The following is a 22047-nucleotide window of genomic DNA, read 5'->3' on the forward strand; positions in this document are numbered from 1 at the left end:
TCATGATGAGCAGCATATTCTTCAAGAGCACTGTTTATATTATATACACTGAGTCAAGGTCATTTGCTGAAGTGTTAATGTTGAATGAGCTAGTTAAGCTACACAGTGGAATCTCAAGAGTCATTGAGTATTCAGTCTTACAATATATATATTTCAGTTCTCAGCAAAGATCAGTCATCTGAGTATCTCATTTATTTTTGATATTTGCTAAGCTATCTGCAAAGTTCATGACATTCATTATTTATTGCTGAATAGCTTTCATACACTGACATTTCTTCTGTACTTCAAGTTTCATCTGATAAAGATTACACATCACTAAAATCTCTTTCAACAAGATATTGTGGATGAGAAGCTTGTCATTCTCAGATACAAGAGCTGCTGCTCTACATACTGCTTTATATAGATCTTCAAGAACTAATTGCATTTTCTGTGATTCAGACACAAGAAATGGATGTTGATTGAAGATGTCTATAATAATTATCATCAATTATACACTTTTCTCTGTATCTTAAGAATATTATTCTTATGAAGTGATTTCTTGATGATATTTTTTTGATCATACAACTGACTGACATCTTCTTCTTAAGCTTGCAAGTAGAATGATTCTTTGAATCATCATCCACCTCTATATCATCTTTCTACACTCTCAGCTTACTTTGTATTTTGAAGTGAGTTATCTGCTACTAATATTGCAATCAGAAGCATTTCAACTTTATTACTTATTTGTACAATCAAGTTTTTGAGTATAGAGATGACCACACTGACATGATAACTACAACTCACATCATAGACAGAATTATCACATTCTCAGAAGCATATACTCCCTTCAGTTTAGACATGCTATCAGATATAATTCAAAGATTGCTTAAGCTTCTCAAAGCTTCTAAGCTTTGCAGCTCTTCTTATACAAAATAACTAGTGCAGTAGCATACACCATCCTTGATAATAGAGGGTGGCATACACCACGGAAGAATAATAAGCCGAAATTACTACATATTCATTCTCAATCAATATCTAGATTGTTGAAGAAACTGAATTTGACACAGAAAAAGATGATTAATTATTACAATTGTCACTTATAGAATCTGCTAATTCATCAGTTCTATTTGATATAGATTGAACTCATGACCACTCAACACAACAAAGAACTTTAAGCTGAATAGTATATTCAAGTTACTCAGTATCAATCTGATCAACTTATATTTTTAGATGAGAGTACTGCAAATAAATATACTGCAGATTGACAATATGAATGATCAAGCAGAGAATTTCTTTATCACATTAGAAGACTCTGTAAACAATCTCACAGATGATCAATCTTATCTGCAATAAATATCAATAAATATCTTGATTATGATATATATCAGAGGTTTTATAATACAGAGAGATTCAATGAGTTTGTATATATCTGAATACTGCCCAAATATCAACAAGATTATCACTATCTAGTGATGAATAATTACTCTTCTCATTATTTACAAGCACTGCAAGATCTCTGCAGAGAAGCTGATATTAAACTTTTATTCTTACTCTCATATTCTTCTGATTATAATTCTATAGAGAAGTCATTTCATGCATTGAAAGAATAGATTAGAAGATACAGATGTCAGTTAGAGAATCAGTTTGATGGAGATTTTGAAGCCTTCTTGCATCATGCAGTTGAGAACTTCATAAAAGAAGAAGATATAAGAGAATATTTCAGATCTGCTCATATAGAATAGTATTGTAAAATCTAGAAAAATTCAGATTACAATTCAATTATAATAATATATAATATCTAAGTTTCAAATTCAGAAGCAGAAGCAGTATAAGATCTACTGTCATCACTATAAACAGCAGATAAAGATAATTTAATCTTCTTCAATCATGACTGTCAGATAGAACTCTTTAACTCATCTCTTATTATCAAAAATATATTCATTTCAATATTCAACTGAACCACCTGCTCATTTATCATTATTTATATATAATTCAGTTCAAATTCTTTATTCTGAATAATACTTTTTACAGTTAAAAGAGCTTCTGCTCTTCAAGATCTCTCTATCATCAATCAGTTGAAAAACTCATCAATAAACAGATCCACATATTCACTAAACTGAGAGATTGAACTATTTCAAATAGAAGGTAGATTTGAATTCAATAGCAGATTTGAATTCAACAGCAGATTTGAATTCAACAACAGATTTGAATTCAACAGCAGATTTGAATTCAACAGTAGATTTGAATTCAACAATAGATTTGAATTCAATAATAAGTTTGAATTCAGTCCTTTCATATCTCTCATTTCTTTCATTATATATTTCATCATCATCACATTGATTATCTTATTTGAAGATACAATATTAGATGAAGAAGAAGTTGAGAAAGAGAAGATAACTGCTGATATCTGAGATGTCTGTATAGAAGGATTAGAAGCAGAGATAGATTCATTTTTTCATTTCTTCTTCTTCTTTCTATTTATTAATCTTTTTATTATCTTTTTTGATAGATTTTTAACTATTGTATGTTCACATTCAATATCATCTATTCAACTGACAATCTCACTACTCAGAAGTTGAATATGAGTATCATCAAAAATCATTCAACAAGTGCTCTGCTCAAAGTTATAATAATTCATCTTTTGACAATATCAGTGAGCAGTTATCTCACATTCAATCCACAAAGAATCATACTTATTTGATCATCAATTTCAAGCCTTCTTCAGCTGCTGACTAGTGGTCATGAATCTTATACATATAGACAGCAGCTTTTCATCATCAGATATTTCATGAATTCAAGAGGATTTGACAGAACAATAGAGAGGGGATTTGATAGATGATGAGATTACTTCTTTTTTGACATCTAATACTCTTTTTGATGTCAATGTCTGAGTTGTTAATTATGAATCCAATACTTCAATGAAAGCTGCAGAATCATATATTACAGAGATGTTTGAGAATAGAGTTGAGATATCAAAAAGATTAAAAGAGATGATAATCTCAATGCTAAATTCACTCATCTTCTTCTTATATAACTTTTTCAAAAGAATGATAATCTCTCTTCAATCTATCTCCTTCTCAAGGGTGATTTTGATTGAAGATTCATATTTGTTTGATGAGATGACTGCTATACAATTTGCAACTTCTATCTTTTTGCAGTTCTGTTTTATAACATACTCTTCAGCTATTCTTTTTACAGTATATTGAATACAATAGAAGCTGACAGTCATATTATTTGTTGTGACATTTCATAACTTAATCTTTATAGACTTCTTTATCTCATTGATAATCACTCATTTATACAGTCTGAATGAGATTTCAGACTCAGAGATAGATATTCACAGAAATCAAGAATCTTCTGACTGTGTCTTCTTCTTCTTCTTCTTCTTCTTCTTCTTATCATCAGTTGAATTTTTGTCATTATTCAGAATATTCAGAATAGATGGTTTGAACAGACAAAGACACAGAATAGTTGAAGTTCTTTTACAAGCTTGCAAGACAGTAGAACAGTGGGTGTTGTGAGGCATATTGACAGATTTGATGATAAAGGTGCATATTTGATGATAAAGATGCATATTTGAATGAATTGGATGATATTTGAATGATTCTAGAGATACATGGATATTTTGGTTATTTTTGTGGTGTTTTGCTACTACTTTTCAGGGGGTGGCAGAAAATTCTGTTTTCGCAAGCTTTACATCCGCCACAATAAGATGCCCCCTGATCCCGACCCACGGAAAGGCAGGGGATTTCAGGAATTTCTTGCGACAACGACGCACTGCAGAAAATATTTTAAATAATAACGAGAAAGAATGCTGTGTTGTCTGCACGCGATGTATGTCCGTCTGTAGCCATTTCAGATAAGTAGAAAATTGACCTGGATTATCTTATTTTACCATTTTGAGTCTCTCTGCCGTCCATGTCCACGATCCGATTTCGTCGCTATGGTCGAGGATGTATCCGTGGAACATGGCCCAGCGTTGATCGCTTTCTGCCAATTCGTTTGAAAGGGCCAATATTAACATCCCATCCAGTACTGAATCTTCTACAGGCGAGCCATCCGCACTGAACTGCATGGTAGCACGTAGCATCAGGGTGGCTCCTCACAGCTCGTGGCTGGTTTGTATGGCCAGGTAATCAATGATAGCTGACTATATGAAATAACATCCCCATACGCATTATTGTTCATCGAGATGGATTTCTATCTTACTCTGATTATGCGACATTTGCATAACTATTGCTATTCAGCTTACTTTTCTCAAATATTCCCACTCTCCCTTGAGAAATTAGTCAAATCGGGGTTATCAACTGCTTTTAAATTGTAAAATCAAGAATGTTTACACTTATAACTTATATATTGCGTTCTCAAAGCCATCCAGCCCTCATATACAGACCCATTAAATAAAATAGTTTTCCGTATGTCCAGTGATCGCGAATTTTTCCATATATTTGAAGAGCCAGCGGACCCAGACCTCATATCTTCCGACATCGCCTGGAGGAGCAATTTGCCTCAGTAACCTATAAAATAAACCAACCTGTTGTACTGTTGTGCCTTAATGATGACTCTGTTCTTCTCGGAGACTCACTCACCTCACCCGCCTCACCCAATTTGGAAATCTAAAATTTCTCCCTCCCTCTCCAAACCCCAGCTTTTAATCCCCAGCGCCACGGCCTCCGCAAAATCTCTATCAAACCTCTCCCCGCTCTCCTGGTAGGCCACCCGTCCATTCCTCCATGTCACCCAGCTTTCCGCAAACAGTCCCTCGCTCGCCCTCACCAACCCAAGCGCCACATCCACAATATCGGCCCTGTCCTCAGACCAATAAAATACCGTCGCCCCGCACGTTCCACAAAACGCTCTCCTCACCCCTTTCGAAGACTCGAACGTCTTTGACGTACCGATGATCAAGTCAGTTCCAACAGCTGGCTCCAACAGTTGCAGCGGTAGGAACGTCCACGCGGTCACATGTGTGCCGTTCAGTAAGCGGCAGTCATCGCAGAGATCAAGGCAGGCGAGCCACTTGCGCGGGTCGGTGGGTGAGACGAATTTGTTCAGCTCGGAATTACCGAGGATGGCTTGGGTGGGGCGAGGGAAGGTGAAAGACACTCCGCCGCAGTGGCATTCGCAACGCAACCGTTCCTCTTTACCATCCGCGTTCCCAAATTCAGCCTGAGGGGGTGCTGGGGGTGGGGGAAGGATCCTGTTGGCATTTGGTGGGAGGAAGTGACCTGTGTAAATTTCCATATCGCGCCCGCTGATACGAGGGAGGAGTTGATGCAATCCCGCCTTTCCCGGGGCGGAGTCGGTGAAGATATGTTTGTCAATTTGAAAATTGGATGGGCTGTGGTCGGTGAAGATGGAGGTGGAGATGGTCCAGTGTCGATTGTCAGCTGCATCTTCCTTTTCCTCATCCTCTTTGCTATTGATAGGCTTTGCGGGCCAGATGTCACCGATTTGACAGCCGCATGTACTACAGAAGACACGATCGGAAAGAGCACCACTAGTATGTCTGTAGCTGGTCAGGTTATGTGGGCCTGAGGGTGCAACCCATTGTGGAGTTATACCCGCGGGCAGTGGCGCGTGGAAGACACATGGTGCTCCATGAGTGAAGCGGCAGATGCCGCAATGGCAGAGGTGTGTGCGTAGCGGGAGGGAAGTGATGGGGATAGTGAGCTTGTAGTGCACAGTACGGCAAAAGCAGTGAGCCGTGAGGGTTTTGGTGGGGGTTTGAGCTGCCATCTTCTCTCTTGCGTTGCTTTCTAGCCTCTTTGTAGGAAGTATAGGTAGCTATGCTAACGTCTCAAGAGGATGTGATGCGGTTATCACTCATCAATATGGTTATATTTGGTCGACCCATATGTTGCCTGAATTGCCAGGAAGCAAATAACCCTCACGGATACTCGGGCAATGTTGCGTTCGCTAGCGCTAGCGAAGGATCGCATCGTTGATTTGAATATCAAATTAGCAGGGGCGTGACAAAAGTATACCGGCTGCCACACAGCAAGGATGCTGGAAAGTTTGATATTTGCTCGTTACCCCGTAAACCAGTGTTGATGCCTGCTTCTCTCACCGTAATCGTCGCTGATCTAAACCCCACTGCAAAAAGCCCACAACGAAAGTGATGATTGATACATCAGAGTCAGCTTAGATGTATATGCCCATGTGGGAAAAGGCTGAAACTTCTTTTATTTATTCCGTTTGCTTCTGGAATTTGTATGATTGTAGAAATGTTGTTCGTCTTGCTTTACTTTAATTTTTGGAACCCAAAATTAGAACTCTGAATTCCAATCGATGCAATGGGCATCATCATGCCATCCTCAAGAACCACAAATCTACCCCGACTCCGCAAAGAAGTAAACAAATTTTCAATGTCCTCAGCTCATTGTTGTCACCCCTGCCAATATGCGTTCTGAAGCTACTCATCGACGACATATCTGCTACTGAAGTGTACACATCTTGCAACAGGGATACGCGAATTCCATCCTCGCCAGATCTCGCAAAGTCCAATTCAACTAACCAGAGCTTAAGACGCTGGTCGTTTCCAGTCGATGCGATGAGCAACTCAAATACGGCATAATCTTGCTGGCGCATACTTACTAGTCGGGCCGGCTTCTCCAGGACAGACATAGCAGTTACAGCCGACGCGTGTGCTTGGGGTAGTGATATTGTAGAAAATGATTTTTTGGCACGGTCCGAATTCGCACCATTGCCTATTCTAAGGCGGGAAACTGAAATGGCATTGTCGTCCCCGCCAGTCACAATTAGGCATTCTCCGTTAGATAAAGGAGATATCACCATGGCTTTGACGCTGCTTTGATGAATGCAGTACCGATGTTGCCAGTTTATCGACCGCGGTTCTGCAGACGTCTTGGTTCCTCGGGGTTGTCTTAACCCGTCGTTAGAAAGATAATATATATCATTCAAGCTTTCGGAGGTGTCCCATGTGGCAATATATCCGTCTGTGGAAGCAGTAATCAATGATAGCCCTAAAGTCGAGTTGGAGAAGTATATCTCTGTAAGGCAGTTTGCCATGTATCGGCCTTTGCTGAGATGAATAAACGAACCACCGGAAGCGGCGGAGACGTAGTGGAAAATCTTGCTTGTTAGCTAGCATCAATCACAGAAACAAGGGTCATGCTTACATTGACAGTTGAGTTAGAATATGCTAAGCAGAGCAGGAACGAATTTTCTGTCTCATCGTGGGTGGCGGTCTGCAGAACATCAAAACTTGTGATCCGTAAGTCGGAATCTTCTGCTGTCTTTGGACATTCTCCCTCACAAATGGCCCCCATCCCGAAGCCGCGAATAGATCGAAGTCTCCAGATATAGAATTCTTCAGCTCCCGCACTGCTGAATAAAAACTTTCCGCATGGCGACCATTGTAGGTGTTGGATACCCGCATTGTGCTTTTTCAAACTTCGCAAGCAAGTCAAACTGGCCCGCGACTTGGAAGAAGTCATTTCTTCGAAGATGGATATGCGAATTAAAGTGTCCTCACCTCCCGTAGCAATAATCCTATGTTTATTGCCTCCGTCTTCGAAAGGAGCCTCCGAAATAGCCGCTACTTTTACCTCTCGCCCATGGGTGCCAAGCGTCACAGCACGGTGTAGCACGGATGTTTTTTTAAACAAGTTAAAGGTAGATGCTTTGGTCCATGCAAAAACCTCGCTTGAATCACCAGCGTGATATGGGTTGTAGGCCCAGATTCGATGAGCACCACCGCATTCAATAGTTGCTCGCTCGGTTTGGGTTGATTCATTCCATACGGTAAACTCAGTGCTTTTAAATCCGAAGAGAATCAAATGGTTTGTGGCTTTATCGAAGTAACCACCTTCAATATAGGGTCCAAATGGTGGAGCCATTTTATGAATGGTCTGTAGTGCCCATGGAGATTTCGAATCCCCGGTCCCAGCGAGTGAGTGGATACAATAGTATCCATCTCTTCCCGTAGTCAAAATTCGTTCCTCCTGGAGCTGAAGCTGTGGTAGTGGAGTGACTGACGTTACAGTGTCCCTTGCATGTAAATTGAAAACGGTAAGCGCTGGAACACGGGGAGTAGGGTCTTTGGCATTTTTCAGGTCAAAAACACTTAGATGCCCTGTTTTAGCCCCTAATATTAAGAGAAACTTGTGTCCAATGAAAGCAGCGCTTGTCGTCAGGAATGTGGGAGGCAGATCCAGGGATATCCTCGTAAAGTTCTCAGGAAAATTTTTGTCAGGGATCAAAAATAGATTTGTGCTCGGTGTTCCCAGAGATGTAGTGACCGCAGCGATTGAAGACATAGGGTCAATGTTATTATCATATTTGGTCTGTGAGGATGCGAAAAATATGCCTGTTATCTTCTTTTCCAACTGAATCAATGTAAAGATTCCCCTAGTGTCATTTCTGTACCACCACAGAGTACCTTGCACATCACCGATCATCCCAATCCCTAGCTCTGGATGGCTAGCCATAGCAAACTGAGATCCGGGTGAATCCAGAACCTCAATATTCTCCCAGGAGATTGTTGGGGAGTGCGTCTTATCCATCGGTTGAGGCTCTATACTTTCCAGACCTGAAATGCGACCCACGTTCAGCTTACCATGGGAAGATAACCCAAGAATACAAGTTTCAGAAACAAATGCATATCGATTCAACCTGTCATCTGATTTTTGTCTCCGTGCTTTACCAGGCATGGAGCCGACGGACACAGGGAGACGTTGCGAAAGATCATATATATCGTATGTCCGTATTTGCGACCGATGTTTAGAGGACGCCTCATTTGTCCCAATAACGAATGAGTGTACACTTCCGTCTGCACCTCCGGAGTACACTGTCGTCGAGTCCGGTGATTTATGCACTGCCATGGACCAAATATTCTTTCCAGTATGGTAGGCATGCGTTGACATATGTTGAAGAATTGTATGTTTATATGAGACAAGGTGTTCTTCAACATGCGAGTCGTATTGCAACCTCAAGCGCCAAACTTGGCAGGAAGCATCTTCGCCGAGAGACACGAGTTCCAAACAGGCTGCTTGCGGTGAAATAGTCATATCCACGAAGCTCGCCTTCCAAATCCTAGAGGTGTGACCCCATGCTTTCGCAATACAGGCTTCCGGGTCGATATCCAAATCATCACGGAAAATGTTTCCAAATCCGGTAGAGCGAGTTGCAGGTCTTGCTGCTGCCCTTTCATATTTTTCGGTTGCAAGAGGCGAAGAACAGGCCGAAATATCCCAAATCCGTATAGTTCTGTCGTCGCTACAACTTGCCAGGAACCTTCGAGTCTGGTTGTCCAGCCAGCGGATTTTGGGAGATATATCCACTCCAAAAATTGACCCATCGTGTCCAGTGAAGAGATGATGGATAGTAACGGAGGAGTTTTCCCAGCAAACATATCTCTGCGTAGTAGGAAGGCGAGATGACCAAACAACTATTTCCCCAAACACCGTTCCTGCAGCGACGAGAATCTGTTCCGGTGATAGCCATGAAACATCAGCAGAATATAGGACCGACTTCAACCCCGTTCCAATCTGGCGCAGTCGAATGTCCGCCTGGTATGTCATAGAGTCATCTTCCCATTCTAACCCAAAGAGAACATTATGTGCAGTTATCAAACAAGCTCTATTTGCTATGGAGGAGTTTAGATCATTGTCCTCTGGACGATAGAAATTTGCATTCAGGATCCAGTCAGGAGCTGCACACTCCGGGCTGGAAACTGAAAATGAGCAACTTCCAAGATTTAACCTGAATAGTCGGAAGGACTGACCACCCCAAACGAGAAAGCTGGTAACATTGACAGCGGATTTCGCAAATGCCAAACTGGCAAGTTGAATACCATGGACGGTGTTTCTCTCAAATATTTGAATCCGATCCAGCCGAGTACCACTGGCCTCATCAACTAGTTGGAGATATGGCCCATAGCCACTTAGGATAAATCTGCCATCAGAACTATCAATCACTTGAATCGCTGTTACTGGAAGTGAGGAGTCGAGGTGCTGGAAACAATGTTAGTTTACCCGCACGCACCAGGCAATAACAGTATTATGGACATTCCAACCTCAAGCATGTATGACATTGATATATATCCCTCAATGCTGATCTGAAGAAACGAATACTAGTAGTTACTGCGACAAAGTTGATCAAACATACTAGTATAGTATTATCATACGAAGCAATGCAAAATCTCGGTGGGAAGAGTCTCCCCTCATTGAAGAGAAAAAGAATGTATCCATTATTACTAGTACTGTAACATTGTCGATCCTGCTAGGCCCTTTATGGAATGGATTATTATTATTCCATACCATGCAGATTTTGTTTCTTGGTATGTATGCAGTGCTTCGGAGTAGTAAGAACTTTCATGCAACATTCGCGATGAGGCAGATGGAATTTACTCACACTACTCCGTGCTGCGTAACTCGTGATTTTATCTGTTGATTCCTAGTACACCACGTTGCCGTCATCCATACGCAGCTGGTTTTGCTGGGCAATCAATCCAATGCAGCTACTCTGCCTTCTCAAATTACTATTATTACATAGTCTCGCCCAACTTTCAGTTCGAAACGATCTGACTGCTCTGGCCCGGATGGGTGGCTGGATTGGACCATCAAAAGTTCCATCTATAACTATCTCATGCATCTTCTAGCTCAAGAATATGGTTGCTAGGCTTGTAATTGACTCTGTTTGACAATGGATCTGGCATGGGACATAGAGGTGGGGATAACTTGATAAACAAAAACTGTTAGCACGGGAAGTATAAGCACTCACACACTGATAACTTACCAAACCCAAAGTGTTGTGAATCATGGAAAAATCTAAGTTTACATCTATCTTCAGCTATCTTCAGCAGTAGCTACGGAAGCTATTGTAACAGCGCTGGCAGCACAGAGTGCACTCCCAACCCCTGGATCAACCAAAACATAACTTTCTCCTCGGTTGTCAATAATAACAGGCATCTATCTGGTAATCAGATTTCCTTTCACATCATGGATAATGACATCTTGTGATCTGATGAAAATATTGCATGGTATGAGCGGTGCAGGGTGCTACATATGTAAGGAAGAGACAGGCCAAAAAGTAATGCGAAACATGTGAAGTGGTACTAGTAGGATTCCTTGAAGGCTTAAGTCAGTAAATGGACGGGTAATTATTTTGCATTTGAGTGAGTTCAATAGGTTGTAGGATTTGCATGATACTTGCATTTGTTAGGCCACTGGGGTAAAAGAGCTCGAGCGATCACCACCAGCGCCATGACGGCATTTGACACATTTGTCGCTATAGGCTGCCGTAGCCATGCTAGTAGTAGAGGGGACGAACCAATCCGAACTCCCAACAGTATCTACTTAGGGTTATGATAAATACTACTTCAGAACACTTGAATGTGGTTTTTGAAAAGTTAACCCGACTAAATCACACCCACAACACAACTCCTTACGAATTAAATTACTGATATGCATGCTTCCGGCCGCGACAACATTCCCAGGTTACCCATTGGCCCAACATTCCTGAAGTGAGGGCTTAGATAGTTAGGAGGGGGACAGGGTTTGAAAAGCATGCAGATCTGGGAATTAATTTTAAAATGCCTAGCTGAGTGTGGTTAGAAAACTAGCTCTCATCACGATGAGAATCACGTTACAAACTCAATGGTTATACCTCCAGGAAATTCAACGAATTTTCTCCGTTTCCTAAAGCAAGTCATTTAAGCGATCAAATGAGCTGGTTAACGGAAGTTCTTCTTGACGATAGCGATTTTATTACGAGACAGATGTACCATGCCAGCAACACAAGGAGTTCAAGACAATATTTGTTGTTGACATGTGAATTTATATCAGTCTCAGCAACACACCAGCACGTCTCGGTAGACTCGTGCTGAAGGCTCAAGTTTATGCTCAAAACTTACACGTAGCTACCATTCAAATGCTGTGCCTTTACTGGGCTGACTGGGGGATGATGACATACCTCTTCAGCCAACAATTTGGCAACATGCGCGGATGTTTGAGGCCTCCAACGCCCACCATTGTGATGTGGTAGCCTTGGAATAGGTCTATTCAAAGATGCAACGAAGCTATCTTGAAAGCCTGCTAGAAGGGCTCCTTTCACCCACCGGTCTTCCACGGCCCGGTGTTATTCATTGTTAGGGCTATATATAAATAGCCTCCTCCAAGGCACACAATGACAATGGCAACCTGAGCTCGACAGTCCTCATATTTCTTACTACATCAAACCTAGCGGTACGACTGCGTCTCTACTTCGGTCGGCTCACCATATTGAGGTATTTATCAATCGTCTCGCCGCCCTTCTATTGGAGTTGCCCTCCGGGGTTGCATGTTGATACTGTTACTCAGGACCTCATCTTCCCTCTCCGAAACCTGATACTAATCGGTGCTCACTCATAACCCACACTCTTTCTAGCTGGATTATTGCACTTAACCCGGTAGTCACCATGGCCCCCGAAACGATGGAACTGTCGCATGGCGCAATTATGTACTTGATTCATCACATTTTCCTCCCGCCTGAACTCCCCCAGGAAGATGACTTCAATTCGCATTACGAAAATTTACTGCTGGACACCATATTCCAGGCTCTCTTAGATTTTAAGCACTGTGTCACACGCGACCAGCATGGAATCGTCGATTTGGTCATTGTTATGATCTCAAACTTGAAGACTGTGCGTGAGTGTTCAAGTTCTGATGGTTCCCTCAGCGAAGAGAAGCTTGAGAATGCTCTTAAAAATCTTTGCAACAATGGTAAGCTTATTGCCTCCATTTTTCTTCCTTAAGTTTACTCCTTCTTGCTAATCAACCAAAGGTGGGATGGTTCCGCTTCACATACGGGCCCAGAATACAGGCATATTGGTCGGCAAGGTCGCCAACTCCGTTAATTTCGAGTTATTTGAACTATCTCCACTCAATCAAGCTGTTATCACAACAAAAGGCAGGCTTAGACGGTCTTTCCCAGGGCCGGTCTTCTCTTTGGGCACTGGTGCATTTCAGGCCCCCGGATTTCAAGCTATGGTCTCTCGTACACTTACTAAGATGAGCTATCAGCCTTCTGCGGAAACAATGCCGAAGGTGAAGAAGGCCGGACAAATGCACGATGAGATCCGAGACACTGTGCACCCAAAGATGGTAACTGAGCTTTTTGCGGGGATTCTAAGGTCTGTTGGCCAACCTGCGGACGTGTCTCGCCTTTGGAAAAATACTCGGGAAGAAGTATTGTGGAGCGATGCTTTGCTACCGTGGCGAAGATCTCCACTATGGCTGTTTGTCCGTGTTGTAATGCAACTTGTCTTCTCCAGAGAAACAAAAGTTGCGACAAGGCCTCTAGTGGGTCTCTACAAAGAGTTTATGATATTTCTCATGAGTCGTGTTCTGAAATCATCACTCAGACATTCATTTCACAGCGATCTCCTATATATCCAGATTGCCAAAATCTCTCGCCGATTACTTAAAATCGACTCGCCCCTTCAGGAATCAACACAGTCTTTCGTTACAAAAACGATGCAGAACGCCAGAGACCGGATTCAAAATATATGGTCGAGCCTCGTGAAAAATAGCGGTCCCCGCTACGACCTATCTGGCCTTGGATGCCTGGATTTCAACCAAGATGTATTTCATTCTCTCCCAGCATTAGATGAATATATCGAGTTGCTTCCCGAACGAGAAATCATCAATAACTTTGGCCCATTTCAACCAGCTTCCATTCTCGCGAAATATAGCGCTGACGAACCTCCAAATTGCCCAAACATCTTGGCCGAGGAACATGCGTCGTTTAATTTGAGGGTCATAGAGGATTGGGTTGTCTCTAAGCTACCTCAGTGGCTGCAGTGCCATAAATCGAACGGCAGCACTTGTGGCAAGCTAGGCGACTTGATTCAAAATTACTATGCTATTGCCTCTCCCGTTCATTCAAAAAACCCGGAAGCCTTTTCCGCAATGCTGCTCATCATTCTTGAACTTTGGGTTGCTTGTGACGAATCTGCTGTGCATATATGCAAACTTCTTTTGGATTATGACCCGGGAATTCCTCAAGGCCTTTTTCAATCTTTAGTTTTGCCTTTCAAGGATGAAATGGAAAGGCTTCTTCGGGTAGAGAAATATCTCTATTCCCGTCAAACGCGAGCCAGATTTTCTGCTTCGAGTATATTCAACGATTTTGGCCTTCGATATTCCTTTTCTGTCAAGTACTTCGATCAATGTCACGAGCTACAAAACACTCTGGAGGAAATTGAGAGGTGGGCAACACGGGAGAGACAGATTAAACGCGAAGAACTCCGACGAAAAAAGGAGAACTACAATGACCTAATGCGAATCTACAATGAAATCGAATGCGATTACAACGAAGCCATTCCTCATTACTCCAATAATTTCAGTGAACAACAGCACAGCCCCATCTGCAAAAGGTGTAGCTACCGAATCAGAGCTAACTCCTTAACAATTAATATCCATGAGTGGCCATTGCCTAAAAACGTCTTGCAAGCTCAATCCACAGTTTTTGAACTCAAGGTACCTCCATTTTTTGGCCGTTGGCGCGACATTACTATCTTCGTGTTGTTAGATGTTTTAAAAACCGAATACTCTTCAAAATCTAACCCGCGATCACATCATCCTTTACGCACATATGCGGGTCTTAGGTCTTTCTTTAGCCCGTTCAGTGCGACACAACGTGTTTGTCTTTTGTCGGAGAACAAACCCCACATAGCTACACACCGCCGTGGCAAGAAAATCTCTGTTGCTACAGAAAGTGAAGTTTGTCCTGACAACGGTATGCACTATCGTTATTTTGACAATACATTGGGTCTTTTTGTGGCAGGAATCAGTGTTAGGGAGAAAGTTTCTGAGAGTTTCATGTACACACTTCCTGTGCAGTCGCTATCTCTTCAGAAATTTCTTCATCGCCCGTTCACAAGACCCAATGGGCTACCACCCAACACTGTCATAGCCGGCCAGTCCGATTGTCCTGCCCACATGTCGTTGGATGAATACAAGGCGCTATGCACAATACCTCTCGGCTGTCGAATTCAGTGGCAAAATATCCTATTGCAACTTTCCACATCCACTATTGACTTCAAAAAGATAGAGACAGGTCTGGTAGTTCTTCAATCAATCTACCAAGCCGGACCTTCCTGCCACAGGAATGTCCTTAGAGATGGCCATGAGATCGTTGATGACGACACTTTCGCCAACGTTCTTCTAGCAAGTCTATTTGATGCCTTACGGAGAGTTAGAGGGAACTGGGAATCTTCTTGGGCACTGAGCACGTTTACGTCTTTGGCTAGGCGTTTGCTAACATTAACTTCTACACAGCAAGTCAAGGAACAGTGTCTTGCCTATTTAGCTTCTATCCGAGTTACTACTGTCGACTGGCTCAAATCTCTCAAAGACTACGCACATCGGACAGCCAACGACAGCCACAGAGTAGACTTAACATCAAAAGCCGTGGAGATCGCTCTTATTTATACTGATTCATGCAATGTCGATCAGGAATATCTCGATAATCTATTTTCCGAGCCAAAAACTGTTTCGGACTTCATACAGTGCTCCATTGTCATCCAACAAGGTAGCAATCGTCTTAGCAAGGCATCCGATCCCGCGATCGCATTACTATACCAGCGCCGACTATGCCTTTCATACCGATGTTACCCTAGTCTCGCAAAGCAAATTGTAGCAGATAGATGGCCATTAGACGACGCCATAACGAAATCCTGGTCAGCTTATCGGCCAGGAGACGCCTGGCGAGTAGCCTCAGAAGAGCTCGACTATTGGTTGCTCAGCAAGACAGCACCCGATGGGAATACCCATTCACTTCCAATTCATTTCAATCTCTTGACCGGCGAGCTGCTCGTAAACGGCCATCCACTGTCCCGTCTACCTGCGAAGTACGAACAACATCCCACATACCATACGCTTTTTGGGAAATCTGCTCTGGAAGTCATGCCCACTGCTGTACAGGGAATGCAATTTTCAGGAAAGAAGAAGTTTGCTGACTATATATTGCACTTCGGTCTCAACGACTATATTCCTGATGTCCCAAGCTCACGAAAATACGACATCTTGGTCCAAGCTGTTAAAGACGACCTGAAATTCGAGCTGATTCCCTCCAGGATTTTGCGAGGGATGTTCCCTGAGCATTTTGTCGAAAATTTCGTTCAGTGGTACGACATGACCAATGGTTGTGTAGAATTTCGTCCTACTGAAGATCCTTGGACTTCATCCATGAACAACTGGAGACTAATGAAGTTCGGTTCCCGGTGGCGTTTGACAAGAAATGGAACATCTTTGATTAGCATTTGTAGCGATACTTCAAACGAGATCTCCGGTATGCTTCTCCCGCTTGAGGATTCTTCCCGTATACATATCATCTTCGACCATGCGTTATCGTCGGTGGAGGTTGAGCTTCCCAGACTACAGCTGGGATTTTACCTTAAGCTAGGGGATTCGTTTCTGAAGTCCAGAGAATTTCGCGGAATGGCTGTCGATCGAGATCAGTCGCTTGGTACCCTAGTCGGCCTTTACAATAAACTCGTATTGCAACATGAGGACGGTAGTCGACATTTTATTCTACCTGAAGGGGCTGTAAGTTGCGTGAAAAAGGAAGCTCATGTTAACGTCACCATTGAGAAAGGCTCTGCCGCAAAAGCCCATTTATACTCCATAAACAATCAAATTTGTGGGCTAATTGACAATGGGAGTTTACAGAGCAAATTGCTTCTTTGTTATCTCCATGCTCTCACCTCATTTTGCTTACCCGATCCCTTGATACGTAATACCGGGACAGAAAATGCCCTTTATATCTTACGCTCCGCGGCCGTCAGATCTTTTGATCAGCTAACTGAGGAGAATGTCAAAATCCTGGAGCAGATTGCACGGTTGACCCCTAGAAGAAGATATTATCCGGCAACAGAACGTGTGATGCAGTCGGTTGAATGGTCATCAACCCTCGGCTTTATGGCTCAGCATGGTGAATTCCATAAGGCCGTTACATCTATATTCGAACAAGCAGATAGGATGTCAATATTCCACCCGGATCTTAAGCTTGAGCTGCTTCTTCCGGATAGTGTTGATATATACCTGTTGGAACGTGATTCTATCCGGTCGTCCAGTTTTCGTGGCCCTTCTTTTGGGGCTGGAGACCACACCATCGCACATGATGTCAAATACAAACCCAGAGATCAGGGCCAGAACTCAGAAAGTGGATGCAGAGCGTTTATTATCTCGAATATTGTATATCATGGACGCACTACTCTTCATTATGCTGGCTCAACTGGATTGGGAACCCATCTTTGGAAATTCCTTTCGATGATTCCCGAAATATTTGGACCTAACCATGCGCTTCAATCTTCCGAGCTAGTGTACGACAGCGCATTCCTACTACAATCGTCCGAATTTATCTCTCAGCATTGGTGTGCTATTCACCAAATGTTTAGTCACGTATTCACAGCGGCTGACAAATTCCGTGTGATGATCTGGCTCTCTACGCTTGCTTTCGCCAAAGATGCGGATATGAAAATTGTTCAAGCATTAGCCTTGTTTTTTACGGTGGCTGAGATGGATCGGATTTCTGCTCCGTACGTGCGTCATTTCAATCTCCAAAAAGGTACAAACATGAGCCAAGTCGGTTTGGAAGACGCTTTCCAATCGTCATTTCTTCCAATTCATCATTGTCCTGAAGCGAATCTGATTCGCCGTCAAAACGAATCCGAAAGTGCGTTCGCGAAACGCAAAAGCACAAGCTTTCAAAATAACCGAAGCCGTGTTCGCAACAGATTTTATCAAGCACTAGCATCTCAGTGGCCTTGTGAGACTCCTAGTGCCCCTGTTGATGATGCTGACCCAGCATTTCATCAATATCTTAATATACCAAAGTTCATCCAAATTGTAAAGCCTAAGTTCAAGATTTGGTTCGACAACCATTATTTCAAGGATTATATTCACCAAATTGAGACCATAATTTCGCGTCAAATGGTTGACCCAGTGGATACCTCTTTGGTTAACTTTGTCATTCCTGCACAGAATATCTCGAAAAAATCTGGTTTCATTAGCAATGACGATATCTTCTCTTGTCCAGCACCTATCTTAGAGTCCCGTCATGTAACAGATATGTCCTGGCTACTGTCACCTGCCGCTAATGTGAAACAAACAACCTGTCGCCTTAGTGCGCTGATAACGCAGCTTGGTGCTCGAGCACACTCTAATTACGAAAAGAATTTCGTCAATGATCTGCGAGAGAGCTTCCGTTCCTTACAACAGGATTTCGGGAAAGATAGTCATTGCTTACGGACAAAGGATAATGATCTCAAACGCATTCTTGTTCAACACCGTCGCCAATGCCAGGAAGCTGTCGATAAGATCTACAATGCACTGATTTGTGCTGCGGCACCTGAACACAAAACAGGGCATCCACACTCTTCACAGAGGTGCGTCGATACAACTGCTATGACCGAGCAGCGACCACGGTTATCTCCAACCTTTTTCCTTCGGCATCTCTCCAGTAATCGGTGGCAGAAGATAGGGGCAGACTGGAAGCGGTCCATCGTTTACTACGGGATTGCCCTCACTGAACTTCAACGAGCGGCGCGACTTGTGAGTTTATCCGGCAACCACGCCGATCTTATTAAAGAATTGTTGAATTCTGGCCACACGAATTGGGATCCATTTGAATATCCCGAGTCCTTACTTTTGGAAGTGGAGAGCGGCATCATGATTCGAGAGGTGCAAGAACAGATAGCCTCGCAGATGAGAGATCCTCAGTCCAATAACAACGCCGTTCTGCAGCTGAACATGGGTGAGGGAAAGTCATCTGTAATTGTTCCTATCGTAGCTGCTGCTCTCGCAAATGGGTCACGGTTAGTTCGTGTCATAGTGGCTAAGCCACAATCTCGACAAATGTTCGAGATGCTCGTCTCCAAGTTGGGGGGATTGTTGGATAGACGGGTTTATCATATGCCGTTTTCCCGTGCACTGCAGATTAGAGAACGAGAGGCAAATATGATCGGCGATCTTTATCGTGAATGCATGTCAAAAGGCGGTATCCTACTTGTTCAGCCCGAACATATTCTGTCGTTCGAGCTAATGGGTCTCGGGTGCCTCATTTCAGGCAAGGAATCAATAGGTCATTCTTTGATCAAAACACAAGAATTCTTTGACGCGTTCTCTCGTGATATCGTGGACGAGAGTGATGAAAACTTCAGTGTAAAATTCGAGTTGGTTTACACCATGGGCATGCAGCGACCCGTTGAATTTAGTCCCGATCGTTGGATATATATTCATAAAGTACTGGACATTGTGAGGAAGTTTTCTGCCAGTGTGGCGAAACATTTTCCTCCTTCGATGGAAGTTCATGAGCGCTGGCCGGGTAGCTTTCCCAGAACCCGGATCCTCGGACATGATGCTCAACGACATATGTTTGATCTTGTTGCACGGCAGATATGTAAAACAGGACTCAGGGGCTTCCCTATTGCCAGACAACCAGAAGATGTTAGACAAGCTGTGTTCAAATACATCACCGAACCTGAACTCACTCAGGACGAAGTTTGTCAAGTTGAAAATCAGGGCTCAGGTGGATTTTGGACAGATGCAACAAGAAATACACTTCTACTATTACGAGGCCTTATAGCTGGGGGAGTATTGCGGTTTGCATTGGGCCAGAAACGCTGGAGGGTAAATTATGGGCTTGACGCAACCAGGCAGCCTCCAACAAAGCTTGCAGTGCCGTACCGAGCAAAGGACAACCCCACCCCGCGATCTGAATTCAGCCACCCCGACGTTGTAATAACTCTAACATCGCTAAGCTACTATTACGGCGGACTTGAGGATGCCGATTTGTTTGCAACATTTTCCCATCTTTTGAAATCCGACCAAGCGGACATTGAATATCAGGTGTGGATGAGGGATGCTCCACACTTGCCACCGGATTTCCGTCGTCTTACGGGCATAAACCTCAAAGATCGCCTCCAATGCCTCGAACGAATATTTCCATTTATTCGGCATGCCAAGAGTGTCATAGACTACTTTTTAGAACATATCGTCTTCCCAAAGGAGGTGAAGGAATTCCCACACAAGCTGTCCGCATCAGGCTGGAATATTGGAAGGATAAAATCCCATCCGACAACCGGATTTAGTGGGACAAATGATTCGAGGAAGACTCTCCCGCTTAGTGTAGAGCACCTGGATCTTCCCCGGCAAAAGCATACCAATGCCTTGGTCCTGGAGCATCTCCTGCGACCCGAAAATTCTGTATCCCTTATGCAGCCACGAGATGAGACCTCTAATACGGATGCGGAACGCCTACTAGCTATGGTGGTAACAATGGAGCCGGAAGTGCAAGTGATTTTGGATGTTGGGGCACAGATCCTGGAGCTTAGCAATTTAGGGGTCGCAAGGGAGTGGTTAAGGATGGTGCCAAATAAGGAGAAAAAGCAGGCTGTGGTGTTCTTTGACGATCATGACGAGATTTCTGTTCTCGACCGGAGAGGTCACATCGAACCGTTACAGACGTCTTCATACGCTAAGCAACTTGATTTATGCCTCATATTTCTTGATGAGGCTCACACGAGAGGGACGGATCTAAAACTGCCGGACTACTATCGAGCTGCAGTTACTTTAGGGGCAAATTTGACAAAAGACCGACTGGTCCAGGGTAAGTTTACCCTCTTAATTTGTCATTGACGCTACTAACATTTGGGCAGCATGTATGAGAATGAGAAAACTTGGCGAAGGCCAGTCCGTTATATTTTGTATCCCAGGAGAGATCAAGACCAAAATTCTGGCACGTGCGAATGCGGAAAACGTTTCAATTAATGTGTCAGATGTCCTGAGTTGGGCTATATCTGAAACCTGCATTGATATGCGACGGAGCATTCCGCTTTGGGCTATACAAGGTCAAAGATATGAACGTCACAGTTCACTTTGGGCTGAATCCCGCACCAAGGCAAAGGTGCAAATATCGACGACACAAGCTGCACGATTTCTTGAAGAGGAATCCCAAACCCTTGAGGCCAGGTATCGACCCAGTCCAAGCACTCTAGTGGCGTCCACTGGGAAAGTGAACAACAACAGAAACCTCAACCTCATCATGGAACGCTGTCGTGAATTTGACAGTGCAGACCTCAACTCAGCCACACTCCAGGAGGAGCAGGAACGCGAGCTTTCCCCTGAGAATGAGCAAGAGCGGCAGACTCAGAGACCACCTCCAGCCAAAGCTGCAGAGCATCACATCCACCGTGATATAATAGAATTCGTGTCTACTGGTAGGCTAATTGAAAAATCAAAAGCTTATAAGCCTGCTTTTGAGATATTGCGCAACTCCAGTGCCGCCAAACATATTGACGTTTCTCAATTCCCTGCTGGACTTCTCGTGAGCGCTGATTTTGCCAACACAGTTCAAATATCCGGTGGTAAATACATTTCCGATGCGTACCAGCGGCCAGTACAGTGGATCCTGACAAACATCACCGGCAGCTCATCGATTACAGTCCAGCACATGATCGTCATAAGCCCATATGAAGCGCAGGAGCTCCTACCGGTAGTAAAACAGTCCGAGGTTACAACACTACACCTGTATGCACCGCGCATGAACATGGGCTTTCGCGCGTTGGATGGGCTGGATTTGTTTACCAACCCTAAACAGCTAGTGGCATGGGACCTGCCTCGCTACTTGGTCCTGCAGCTGAATTTATTTTCTGGGCAATTGTACTTCAGCTCGTTCAAAGAATATGTGGAGGTGTGTGAGCTTCTCGGTCTTGCCTGGGAGGAGGATAGAAGCGGTCAGGCGATCGCTGCAGACGGGTTTATTTTGAAGGGTAGTAGCAAGTCGAATTTCGTCAACAGTCCTGTCAAGTTTCTAAAGGTATTTTTGACGAAGGTTCGGATGAATTGTGAAGAGATTGGGAAGACGCATATTGGAACAGTTTTGGATGGTGGTTTGCTTCGTCCGGCAGATTTTGGGGAGCCAGAGAATGGATGACTGAGCGTCGGATGGCGAAAATGCTGCTTTCACACACAAATGCTACTCAGTATTTCTTTCTGAGTATATATCAAAACTAAGCTTGAATTCTATATTAAACTTCACCTTGCTCCGTTTGATACTGCA

General features: G+C 43.4%; 3 protein-coding genes across 3 annotated transcripts; 1 reads left to right on the forward strand and 2 right to left on the reverse strand.

Annotated features, from left to right (window-relative positions):
• Positions 1-3729: 3729 nt before the first annotated feature.
• On the reverse strand, positions 3730-5718 carry HCBG_05777 (DUF636 domain-containing protein; the record flags this gene model as incomplete). Its single annotated transcript, XM_045432826.1, has 5 exons — positions 3730-3756; positions 3875-4048; positions 4232-4255; positions 4451-4496; positions 4583-5718. 5 exons carry the CDS (start codon positions 5716-5718, stop codon positions 3730-3732), a joined length of 1407 nt encoding a protein of 468 aa, XP_045286942.1.
• A 567-nt stretch (positions 5719-6285) lies between these two features.
• HCBG_05778 (uncharacterized protein) lies at positions 6286-10036 on the reverse strand (the record flags this gene model as incomplete). The annotated part of the gene is made up of 3 exons (XM_045432827.1): positions 6286-7074; positions 7122-9956; positions 10019-10036. 3 exons carry the CDS (start codon positions 10034-10036, stop codon positions 6286-6288), a joined length of 3642 nt encoding a protein of 1213 aa, XP_045286943.1.
• Positions 10037-12400: 2364 nt separating this feature from the next.
• HCBG_05779 (uncharacterized protein) lies at positions 12401-21921 on the forward strand (the record flags this gene model as incomplete). Its single annotated transcript, XM_045432828.1, has 3 exons — positions 12401-12704; positions 12766-20595; positions 20645-21921. The coding sequence occupies 3 exons, from the start codon at positions 12401-12403 to the stop codon at positions 21919-21921; spliced, it is 9411 nt and encodes a 3136-aa protein (XP_045286944.1).
• Between the last annotated feature and the right edge of the window lie 126 nt (positions 21922-22047).

The sequence above is a fragment of the Histoplasma capsulatum genome (assembly GCF_000150115.1).
Source record: "Histoplasma capsulatum G186AR genomic scaffold supercont2.7, whole genome shotgun sequence".
Taxonomy (NCBI): Eukaryota; Fungi; Ascomycota; class Eurotiomycetes; order Onygenales; family Ajellomycetaceae; genus Histoplasma; species Histoplasma capsulatum.